Raw genomic sequence first — 12,831 nt, 5'->3', positions numbered from 1 at the left:
GTTTTTGTCTTGCTCTTTGGGTAATCCTCATTTTGATAAGGTTCCAATTCGACCTTAGTTTGGGATGAAGTAATTTGCACCGAGGTTCGAATTCGACCTTGGCTTACTATAAAGTAATTCGCACCATGGTTTGAATTCGACCTTGGCTTGTTGTAATGTAATTCGTACCAAGGTTCGAATTCGACCTTGCCTTAACGTAAAGTAATTCGTACCAAGGTTCGAATTCGACCTTGGCCTATCATATGTAATTCGTACCAAGGTTCGAATTCGACCTTGGCTTGACGTAAAGTAATTCGTACCAAGGTTCGAATTTGACCTTGGCTTCACGTAAAGTAATTCTCACCAAGGTTCGAATTCGACCTTGGCCTATCATAATGTAATTCGTACCAAGGTTTGAATTCGACCTTGGCTTGACGTAAAGTAATTCGCACCAAGGTTCGAATTCAACCTTGGCTTAACGTAAAGTAATTCGTACCAAGGTTTGAATTTGACCTTAGCCTAATGTAAAGTAATTCGCACCAAGGTTTGAATTCGACCTTGGCCTATCATAGTGTAATTCGTACTAAGGTTCGAATTCGAACTTGGCGTAAAGTAATTCTTGCCAATATGGTGTAAATTTAAGAGGAAATGAGTGGAAGGATTCACTTTTATTGATGTTGTGGGTATGCCTCGTTAAAAACCCTCTCAGGCAAAACCCATTTTTCTGTTTTTTGGGACAAAAGACAGAGTCGGGAAAAGAGTACATAACCCATTTATACATTTCAACTGAAGTAAAACTTGAGATACGTGGCATTCCATGTTCATGGGATGGTTTTTCTGTTGAACTCTTCTAGTCGATATGCCCCGTTTTTGAGGTCTTCTATAACTCGAAATGGGTCATCCTAGTTAGGTGCGAGTTTCCCTTCTGATGAGTCTCTTCGTGCTTCGCCTAGTAGTCGCCACACCAAGTCGCCGACCTGGAAAGAGCGAGGTCGGACTCGCGTGTTGTATCTTCTGGAAGCTCGGAGTTTGCAGGCTTCTACGTGAATCCGGGCTTCCTCTTTGAGCTCGTCGATGAGGTCGAGGTTGATTACCATTTCTTGAGCGTTTTGCTCACTGTCGAAGGTGTGACGCCGGTGGGATGTTTCGCTAACCTCCATTGGAATCATGGCATCAGCTCCGTAGGTCAGCCTATAAGGTGTTTCCTGCGATGTTGATTGGGGAGTATAGTGGTACGCCCAGAGAATGATGGGGAGCTCGTCGACCCATTGTCCTTTGGCGCTTCCAAGCCGCTTCTTAAGTTCTCGGAGTATTACCTTGTTTGCACTTCGGCTTGGCCATTGGTTTGGGGATGCTCCACCGAGGTCGGGAGGTGTTTGATTCTGAGTTCACGGAGGAAGTCCTTGAAGCTCTATGCGATGAACTGTCTACCGTTATCGGTGACAAGAGAATGCAGGATGCCGAATCTACAAATAATGCTCTTACAGGTGAATCTCTGTACATTCTCGGCGGTGATCTTGGCAAGTGGGCATGCTTTGATCCACTTGGTGAAGTAGTCGATCGCCACTAAGAGGAATTTGAGTTGACCCTTCGCTGGGGGAAATGGTCTGAGGATGCCAATCCCTCACTAGGCAAAAGGCCACGGTGACATCATCTGGTGGAGAACTTCAGGTGGTTGCCTATGTACGTTGTCGAACTGCTGACATTCCTTGCACCTTTGTACGTAAGCTTGGCAATCCGACTTTAGTGTGGGCCAGTAGTACCCAGCCCAGAGTACTCTAGTCGCCAGCATGCCCCGGAATGCATACCACATATCCCTCGGTGGATCTCCTCAATGACATAGGTGGCTTGGGACCCCGCTAAACATTTCAACAAAGGAGTAGAGATGACGCGTTTAAACAGTTCGTCTCCGACGATGACGAACTTAGCTGACCTGACCCTTATCTTCCGAGCTTCATCTTTATCCTCGGGTAGGGTTCCGTCCTTTAGGTAGTTCCAAATACCCGTCATCCATCCCTAGTCTTCGCTGTTATTAGCGTTGACGACTTTGTCGTCCAGGCTGGGTGAATTTAGAGTCTCCTAGATGATGGTTTGGTGTTGCCCAGGGCGCTTGGTGATGGCGAGCTTGGACCGGAGGTCGGCTCTGGTATTCTGTTCTCGGGGCACATGGTGTTTGGTGAACTCGTCAAAGGATGAGATCTTCTGGGATGCTGCATGGAAGTACCTCTACAGAAGGGTATCCTTGGTCTGGTATGTCCCATTAAGCTGCTCTACCATGATTACTATTGCGACTCACCTGCTGTGCTCCAAGGTCGTGTGCCAACCTTAATCCTACCAGTAACGCCTCATACTCTGCTTGATTGTTGGTCACTTTGAAGCTAAATTTGAGAGATTGCTCTACAGTGACTTTATTTGGTCCCCTCCAAAATGATACTTGCACCACCACCTTTAGAATTGGAGGATCCATCAACGTGTAAGGTCCATACCTGTTGTTCTTCAGCCGACGTTGGGGTAAGTTCGGCCACAAAATCTGCCAGACATTGAGCTTTCAAGGGGTCGCGGCTTTCATATCGGATGCCAAACTCGGACATCTCTACTGACCATGTTATCATGTGTACGACGAGCTCCGACTTTCTCAAGATCTGCTTGATGGGGTAGTCAATTTTGACAACCACCTGGTGACTTTGAAAGTAAGGTCGGAGGCGTCGAGCTGTGGTGACGAGTGCTAGTGCTAGCTTCTCGATCATTTGATATCGTTTCTCCACGTCTTGAAGGACTCGGCTGATGAAGTAAATCAGTGTTTTCACTTTGTGGTGTTCTTGTACGATTACTACGCTGATGGCACTCTCTGCCACGGCTAGATAGAGGAGGAGGTCAGAGTGGTGATCCGGCCTTTGAAGGACTGGCGGAGTGGTGAGGAAAATTTTGAAGCTCTTGAAAGCTTCTTCACATTAGTCAGTCCATTCGAAATTCTTCGGCTTCCGCAGTAGGGTGAAGATGGACCCTGCTCTCTCTGCCAACCTGGGGATGAAGCGAGAAAGGGAGACTAACCTTCCTGCCAGACGTTGGACGTTCTTAACAGTCTGTGGGCTCTGCATTTGTATAATGGCTTTGCAGTTCTCCGGGTTGGCTTCAATTCCCCTGCTGGTGATGATGAAGCCAAGGAATTTGCCTCCTTGGACGCCAAAGACACACTTCTCTAGGTTGAGGCGCATATTGTGTTTTTTGATCTAGCTGAACACCTCAGCCAAGTCGACGGCATGAGCCTCGACTAAAGTGGTTTTGACCACCATGTCATCGACGTAGACTTCCATATTTCTTCCGATCTGCTGGTGAAAGACTTTGTCCATCAGCCTTTGGTAACTGGATCCCGCATTTTTGAGGTCGAATGGCATCACACAGTAGCAGAAGTTAGCGTGGTCAGTGATGAACGACGTGTGCACTTCATCCGATGGGTACATCATGATCTGGTTGTACCTAAAGTAAGCATCCAGAAAGTTGAGTAGGGTGTGCCCATATGCTCCATCGACCAGCCTATCAATGTAGTCGACACACATGCGCCACTTTCCCGAGCTCTTTTTAACAAGTACCACATTCGCTAGCCACGTGGTATACTGGACTTCCCTGATGAATCCGGCCTTCATTAATTTTTGCGTCTCGACAATGATGGCTTCTTGCCTTTCACCGCCGACCTTCCGCTCTCTCTAGGCCATTGGTTTTGCCTCTTTGTGGATTGCCAACCTGTGACAGATAAAGTTAGCATCTATACCTGGCATTTCGACGCTGGACCATGCAAAAAGGTCGGCATTCCTGGAAATTTCGGCTTCAATTTGCTGCCGTAGCTCCAGGTTTAGCTGTCGTCTTATCTTTGTACACTGTCCAGGGAGTTTACCAATCTGAAGGTCATCAAGCTCGTCAATGGGACTTGGTCGTTCGTCATGGGATTCTGACCTTGGATCCAGGTCAGTGATGTCAACCTGGGCTATGTGAGCCACTGTAGGAGGGTCACTTTTGTGGCGTTCCTCGGATGGCGAGACCTTTAGGCTTTCAGCATAGCACTGTCGAACTATTTTCTGATTTGCTCTGACCGAAATGATTTTGCCACTGCTCCCCGGGAACTTCATCGTCAAATGCGGGGTGGACACCACAGCTCCGAGTTGGTTCAGGGTAGGCTTGCTGATGATGATGTTGTACGACGTATTGGCCTAAACGAGGAGGTATCTGACCATGATTCTCCTTGAGTCAGGAGGTGTCCCAAAGGTTGTCAGCAGGTCAACATATCCGCGGGTGTGAACTCGCTCCCCTGCAAAACCGACTAGCTAGGGGTCCTGTGTGAGGTTGGATAAGAGAGTGAGGAATGTCTAACCTTAGGAACGTCGGCCAGTATAGGACGTCAGCCGAGCTTCTCTAGTCAATCAACGTCTTGTGGACTCCCAATTAGCGACTTCCACTGCGATGACCATGGGGTCATCGTGGTTCAGACAGATGCTAGTGTAGTCGTCGTCCGTGAAGGTGATGGGTGGTGTATTGTGGTGCGGGGCCGAGGTGGAAGTGTGGACATTGTTGATGTTGCGCAAATGTCTTTTGCGCGCCAAGGTGCTGGAGCCTCCTCCTGCGAAGTCACCTATAATTGTGTTGATGACTCCGCGTAAGGGAACCGATCCTGCATCCTGACTTACCTCGGCCTGCACCGTTCCACCATTATTCTGCTGAGATCGGGAGGGTTGGTCTACGTGGGTGCCAGAACCTCAGCCACGTCCTCGTCCTCGACCGTGGTAGCCTCCTCTGTGGGATTGTTACCGTTGGGCGTATTGTCTGAGGTGTCCTCCTTGGACGAGTTCCTCAATGCGGTCTTTGAGTGTACGACATTCCTCGATTGTGTGACCATAGTTTCTATGGTATCGACAATGCTTGGACTTGTCCGCACTATTGGGACTGTGTCCGGGTGGTGGCAGAGTGAGCAGGTTGGCATTGCTGGCCTCTTCTAGGATGTGTACTCGGGGCGCATTCAGGGGGGTGTAGAAGTCATACCTTCCTCCTTTGTTTGCCCTAGCAACTTTCTTGAATTGGTTGTCATTGGTAACCTTCATCTTGTCTTTGTGGCTGTGGTCCGGCTTCGCTTGAGATTTTCCACGGACTTGGTTGCAGAAAGCAGAGTGCTCCTCCATCTGAATGTACCCTGCAGCTCAGGCATGGAGTTTGTCCATGTCTGGTGGAGGTCGTCGACACAAGCTGTCAACGAAAGGTCTGGGCTTGAGCGCCATGAGCATGGCATGAAGGACGACCTAGGGATTTAGGTTGCGGATCTTGATCGAGGTGTTAGCAAAGCGCTCCATGAACGCCCTCAACGGTTTGTCATCGCCCTGTCTAAGACTGGCCAAGGCTGCCGATGTGACGTGGTGAGGTCGGCTGGTTGCGTATTGCGCCGTGAATCGTCTCACCAGAGTGTCGAAGTTGTCAATTGATCCCGTCGGCAATTGGGTATACCAGGCGAGTGCTGCTCCCTTGAGCAAAGTTAGAAAAACCCTACACAGAATAGCATCCTCATTAGTGTATATGTTTACCTGTGTGACGTACAGATTGACGTGCTCATCTAGGTCGGTAGTGCCATCGTAACGGTCGATGTTGAGAGGCTTCCACCCAAAAGGCAGGGGCGTCTCCATGATACCATCAACAAAAGGATGGCGACGGATGTTCGCCCTATGCCCTAGGGCTTGGGAAGGCGCATGGCTGACTTCATGGTCTGACCTATTCGTCAGCACATGTGACCGATGTATAGTAGACCTGTGGGTTGGTGCCCTGGGTGTAGTTGGTGGCTGGGAAACTGAGTGCCCCTCTTCCTCGTTTTGATTACTCAGTTGGGGGGTTGATCAGAAGGGCACCGAGGAAGCTGGGCGCGAATGCGCTCGTTCTCGGCACGCAGCGCCGCTAGGTCAGTTTCGTGCCGAGCACGGATGTTCTCCAGGTCGACGGCATGTTGTTGCCGCATTTGCTCGACCTGCTCGATCAGTCTCCTTAATGTTGCTTCACCTTCCATTCTTGTTGCGCGATCTAGGTCGTCTGTTGCTCGTCTACTATGGCTTCGGGTGAAAACCATAAGCGTGGCCGATAAGAGATGTCTTGATCGGCCCCACGATGGGCGCCAAATGTTCTTACTGGAGATCAGACGTCGTAAGACGATCTTCTGGGCAAGATTGGTGAACCTCCTTCGCTGGGTACGCTTGTGGCTCCAAAATGGGGGTGGTACCTGCAAAAGAGACTCTGATGCTAAAGTTAGTATTTGCGGGTGTACGAGTCTCGTATAAGTAGTGCACGTACCTTAGTGTGAATTAGGGTTTATCGGGGCCTTGGGCCCGAGATCAGTAGATGATGGGCCTTTGTCTTGGCCAATGTCACGCGGCGCGTGTCCAATGTCAATCTGCGCTATGATGTCGAGCTCAAGCTCGACTTTGCGGTACGAATAGTACAGGATCAAAGACATTTTATGTTGGGAGACCAACAAGAAGATGATCTTCAATGTTAGTTTGAATATTGGGTTGAGAGGAAAAAGTTGTAGCTTGGTCAGATGAGAAGGTATTTGATTAAGGTCCATGATTGGACCAGTTAAAAGCTGTGTGTATGACTCAACGTCGTGGTTGGAGGAAATATCATAAGAAAGGTGGGTTAGTGTTTTGATAACTTTGATAAATTTGATATGGTGAAAGTGAAGGTATTTATAATGGAAGGTTTTGACACCTAGAACGGGTCGTTCCAAAACCAGAACGGTCCGTTCCAAACTTTTAAAAAAGGCCTAAAACCCTAGTTTAGAACGACCCGTTCTGATTTTAGAATGCTCCGTTCTAGGTGTCAGAACGGCCCGTTTTGACTTTAGAACGGGCCATTTCAGATGCTAAATTAACACATGTTAAAGTAGAATGACTCGTTCTAGTTGTAGAACGGGTTATTCCAAAACGCGAAAAAAAAAAGTGAACAGTAAATGGTGTTAGTTGGGGAAATAAATTTGTAAAATTACTATTTAGGTAAAAAAAATTTAAAAATGCATTATTTGAGTAAAAAATTCGAATTATTGTATGTAAATATTATATAAAAAAGAAAAATTATTGCATCCAGATAATATTAAAAAGAGAAAAAATTATTGTACAGAAAATTTATAATAAAGTTGTTCGCTTTAATTAATATAAGTAAGTTCATGATTAATATAAGTAAGATAAAATAAGATAAGATAAATCATATTAAATACTAACTTTTGTATTTATTATTGGACTCGAATAATTAAGTCACTAAAGTGAAGAAATTTTTTTGAAAGAAAAAATGAAGAAAAGTTAAATTTCTTATTTAAGATAAATAAATATGTATTCTATTTCTTTCTAAAATTATCCACAAGTTAAAGACAACCTTAATATATGTTTCCAATGTTTTTGTTTTCTAAGAAAAAAGAATGAGATTATTTATATTTTAAGAGTCATAAATTAAATGAATTTTACTTAGTTGTTGCACTCAAAAAATGTATTTAATATGGGTATATTTGTAAAGAAAAAATAATTTTTGAGACATGCTCTATTTGTTCTTTATTATAAACAAGGAAAAAACACATTTTTTTTTTTATATTTTTAGTAAATAAATTTTAATTATTTTTGTTTCATTAAATGATACTCTCTTTAAAATATCATTCATTTAATGCATAACATTTTAGTTGCAGTACATTTTTGGCATTTCTAGCAAAGATAGTTTAGATAAAATATTATAATATTAGTTAAATTTAATATAGTTAAAAGATAAAAGATTTCTTTAATATGTCAATTTTTTTTATCTTCGTAATAAAAAAATAGAGGAAGTAATAAATTGAGTCTTATAAAATATTAAAATTAATTTAAAAGTTTGTGTATTATAATACGTACGCATCGAAAGTAATATTATTATCTTAGGGTAATTGATTTTCTTAATGTGAGTGGAAGAACCTTAAACATCAATAATGCATCTAGCATGGCAGGAGTAAATGAATGTATAAGTAGGTAAGTAAGGCTATAGATTACTAGGTACTAGTTAGGCACGTGATTAAATAAGTAGACAGTACTATCAGTGGGTCATGAAAGTATGAATGAATATATAATTTAAATTAAGCATATAGTATAAAAATTAGGGCACTGCTACCGTACCATGAAAATTAAAAGATTTTGATACATCACATTATATAAATAAATAAATTTAAAAAATAAATTTAAAACAACATAAATTTTAGATTAAAAATTTATATAAAATAAGACTAATTAAAAAAATAATTAAAAAGTTAATTTTTATAACAAATTTTATTTATATTTGACCAAATTAAAAAATTAAAAACAAAAAATTATATTAATATTATAAAAACATTAAAATAAAAAAATAAATAATATAACTAAAAAACTAATTTATACTATAAATTTAAAAAGTTATCACCAAAAAAAATTAAAACATATTAATAAAATATTAATATTAAACTTTTTAATTATAATAGTTGTTATATTAAGATATAAATTAAAAAATATAAAAATAATATAAAAATACAGATAAATTATTAAAAATATTAAATTAAAATAAAAATAAAACAAGTAATTATAAAAATAAAATAAAATAAAATAATTATTCCGGTACCCCATAATTAGAGTGAACAGCGTAGAATTTCTAAAAAAAATTATTGAAACCATCAGACATATTTATTCATAATAGTAATTACTAAGCCTTTAAATACCTAAGTCTTTAGGGCTTAATTAGTAAATGTTCTCACCCTCCTAACATAAAAAGTAATAAAGTTAAGAAACATATGATAAGACAGGATGTGAAGAATAGCCAATAATTAACAATAACTTTTCGTTTGGAAACTCTCCACAAACATGGAAATTTGGTACACATTTCTGAAATATCTAACTTTTATGGATCTTGTTGTTGCAAGTTGAACCAAAGACCTGACAGCTATCTTTCTTTTATATATAGGACTTACTAGCTATCATATCCAGTACCAAACAACCCACGCACTGCGTAACATAGCTTAAACTAGTAGTTCTGAAATTTTGCTTGATGGAGCAACACAATCCAACACATGTGGTTCTTGTTTCAAGCCCAGGTTTGGGGCATATCATTCCAATGATTGAGCTGGCGAAGCGCTTCGTCCTTCAACACAACTTCAAAGCCACCGTCCTCGCCGTCACTTCCCAAACCTCAACCGCCGAAAAGCAGATTCTGAACTCAGCCCTCACACCCTCCCTCTGCCACGTCATCGACATCCCTTCCCCCGACATCAGCAACCTCGTCCAACCAAACGACCGCATGGTCACGCGCCTCTGCGTCATGATGCGCGAAGCCAAACCCGCCATAAAAAGTTTCCTTTCCAAAACTACCCCTCGCCCTTCCGCACTCATTGTCGACATCTTCTCCACCGAGTCCATTCCCCTAGCTAGAGAACTCAACATTCTCAGCTACGTCTACGTGGCGTCACACGCTTGGTTCGCAGCCTTGGTCCTGTATTCCCCTTTGCTCGACGTGCAGATAGAAGGAGAATACGTTCACCAAAAAGAACCGCTCAAAATCCCCGGTTGCAACCCGGTTCGACCGGATGAGGTGGTGCACCCCATGCTGGACCGGAGCAACAGAGAGTACAAAGAGTTTCTCACAACAGGAGGCGGAATCCCGCTAAGCGACGGCGTTTTGATTAACACGTGGGAGGAGCTTCAGCGTGAAACGCTCCAGGCGTTGAGAGAGGGAGGTTTGTTGAGCGAAGCGCTCAACATGAGGATCCCAATCTACGCTGTTGGACCTCTCGTGAGGCAACCCGAGTCAGAAACGAGTTCCGTGACTCACTCGTTGCTGACGTGGCTCGATGAGCAACCGACCGAGTCGGTCGTCTACGTCTCGTTCGGCAGCGGCGGAACGATGTCGTGTGAGCAGATGACGGAGCTGGCGTGGGGGTTGGAGTTGAGTGAGCGGAGATTTATTTGGGTGGCGCGCGCGCCCACGGAAGAAGCTGTGGACGCGGCGTTTTTCACCACCGGGAGTAACGCTGGTGATGAGGTGGCCAAGTATTTGCCGGAAGGGTTTCTGTCCCGGACGCGCGGATTGGGCCTGTTGGTCCCGGAGTGGGCCCAACAAGCGAATATACTGAAGCATGGTTCTGTTGGGGGTTTTGTGTCGCACTGTGGGTGGGGTTCGACGCTTGAGAGCTTGACGAACGGTGTTCCGTTGGTGGCGTGGCCGCTGTACGCGGAGCAGAGGATGAACGCGACGCTGCTGGCTGAGGAGTTGGGCCTGGCGGTGCGGCCCAAGGTGTTGCCCTCTAAGAAGGTGGTGGGGAGGGAGGAGATAGCGCGTACGGTGAGAGAGGTTATTCCCGATGACCAAAGTTTGACGAGCAATAGTGTTAGAGAGAGAGTGAAAGAGATGCAACAGAGCGCACTGAATGCTCTGTCCGAGGATGGTTCGTCTTATGTTGCGTTGTCGCACGTGGCGAAAACAATTGAAAGAGGGTGTGGAAAATTTGATGCAGCATTCTAAAGAAATACAAGACTAGGAGTGATTATTCTATGTAATATTAATAAGCATATAAGTAAGTTCTTGTTACCTCTTTATTTTAATATTTTGAGTTGTGCGAATTGAATTTCTCAATATCTTTTAATTATTGTTTTTTAAATCAAGTAATTATAGTTACTAAATGAACAAAAAGTAAAGCTGGAGAAAATCTTTCAAACATAAACATAAAACAAATAGAGAATTAGAGTTAATCCCACTATCCGATATATATTTTCACATTCATAATGATGTTTCTCCCTTTTCCTTATCTTATTAAGCAGAAAAGCATTAACCATAATTATCCAAAACTCCTTCTCTCTTTTAATAAATAATTAAATAATATAACCTTTAATTATAAAATCTCATAATATATTCATATAAAAATAATTATAAATAATTAATAAAGTTAACATATTTAATTATCACAAAATATATTTAATATTTAATAAAATAATTATTAATCAACTCTTCTTAATAAAATAAAATATCAAAATTATTAATAAAATACACATATTATATTTAATGAAAACGAAGTGTTACAATTCTCTCATCCTTTTTAGAAATTTCATTTTCGAAATTACCTTAAACAAATAGAATCACATACCCTTCCAGCATGTGACTTTCTAATTCTCATGTCACATTTTCTCACCAAACAACCTTGATTAAAGGAATTTTTTGACCTCTTAATTGTTCCACTCTCTTATCCTTAATCCTCAAAGGTATAGTTTCATAAGTGATGTTATCCTTCAATTGAATGTTGTCAAATTCAAGCGAGTTATGAATGTATTTTCTAAGTTGAGAAACATAAAACACACTATAAAGATTTGAAATAGACAGAAACGTATGCAATTTGATAAGTAACATCACCAATTATTTTAAGGATTTGGTAAGAAACAATGAATCATGAAATAAACTTGCAATTTAAGTACTTTATTGACTTTCCACGAAGGAATTACTTTAAGGAATACATGAACTTTCTTTTTAATCTCAAAGTCTTTCATTCTCTTGTTCTGATAGCTCTTTTGTCTCCTTTGAAATGCTCTCATCTAAGCAAGATCTAATTTAAGGAATTCATCTAAGTGGGTTGAATGCTCTGTCCGAGGACGGTTCGTCTTATGCTGCGTTGTCGCACGTAGCGAAAACAATTGAAAGAGGGTGTGGAAAGTTTGATGAGAAATACTATGGTACCCATCTTATTTGAGAGGGTACCGGTACAATTTTTTATATTTTATATTTTTAATAATTTATTTAAATAATATTTATGATATTTTATTCTTTTAATTTTTAAATTATTTAGTCATTTTATTTTTATTTTATATATTCTAATTTATTTGTAATAATATTATTATATATTTAAATAGTTTAATTTTAATAATTTTTTAAGTATATTTTTATCTTTTCACTTAAAATTTTTGAATTTATATATTTTAATTTTAATAATTTTTTAAGTATATTTTTTTGTCTTTTTGTCTTAAATTTTTAATTTCTATATTATAATTTTAATAATTTTTTATTTCTACTATTTATTAATTTTTTTATTTTTTAATATTTTATAATATTATTGAAATCTTATAATTTTAATTTCTATAATTTTATCTTATTTTTTATTTTATAAGTATAATTTGGATTATTCATTTTATAATTAAATTATTATTTTTTAAATCTTTAATGAGTTTACATAAAAAAAATATATTGAAACTTCTCAATTTTTGAGGGTACCGTAGCAACTCCCAAATTTGATGCTTGTTCAGTGCAGAGTTCTAAAGAAATAGAAGATGATTGTTCTATGTAATATTAATAAGCATATAAATAAGTTCTAGTAATTACCTCTTTATTTTAATATTTTGAATTGTGCGAATTCGATTCTTCAATATCTTTTAATTATTGTTTTCTAAATCAAGTAATTATAGTCCCTCTACGAATTTGATTTCTCAATCTCTTTTAATTATTGTTTCTAAAATCAGGTAATTCTGGTCCCTATGCCGTTTATTTTTACTTAAAATTCTATATTTAATTATTTATATGTTTACGATAAATGTAAAATATAAACGATTTAAAAATTTAGAAGTAAAATTTTTTATGTTGGATATGTTCTTACCGGAAATCTGCTGTAGAGCTGATCCGCCGGGTAAGATTGGTGAGCCTCTTTCACTGGGTGTATTGGTGCTCCGAGATGGGGGAGGTACCTGCAAAAGAGACTCCGATGCTAAAGTTAGGGTTTGTATGAGTATGAGTCTCGTATATATAATGCACATACCTTTGTGTGAATTAGGGTTGTCTTGGGCCTGAGATAAGATATGATATGATATCATA

General features: G+C 40.4%; 1 protein-coding gene across 1 annotated transcript; it reads left to right on the top strand.

The window, feature by feature from the left end:
- Positions 1–8,872: 8,872 nt before the first annotated feature.
- Positions 8,873–10,601, top strand: LOC109812920 (anthocyanidin 3-O-glucosyltransferase 5). Its single transcript, XM_020376987.3, has one exon. The coding sequence runs from the start codon at positions 9,034–9,036 to the stop codon at positions 10,501–10,503; it is 1,470 nt and encodes a 489-aa protein (XP_020232576.1). The 5' UTR covers positions 8,873–9,033; the 3' UTR covers positions 10,504–10,601.
- The last annotated feature ends 2,230 nt before the right edge of the window (positions 10,602–12,831 follow it).

Source organism: Cajanus cajan, chromosome 8 (genome assembly GCF_000230855.2).
Source record: "Cajanus cajan strain Asha chromosome 8, NIPB_CcT2T_4, whole genome shotgun sequence".
Classification (NCBI taxonomy): domain Eukaryota; kingdom Viridiplantae; phylum Streptophyta; class Magnoliopsida; order Fabales; family Fabaceae; genus Cajanus; species Cajanus cajan.
The sequence above is the reverse complement of the archived record's forward strand: the minus strand, read 5'-3'. Positions and strand labels throughout refer to the sequence as shown.

Bases quoted from the DNA above. Each gene is read 5' to 3' on its own strand.
- LOC109812920 (XM_020376987.3), top strand. From the start codon at position 9,034: ATGGAGCAACACAATCCAACACATGTGGTTCTTGTTTCAAGCCCAGGT.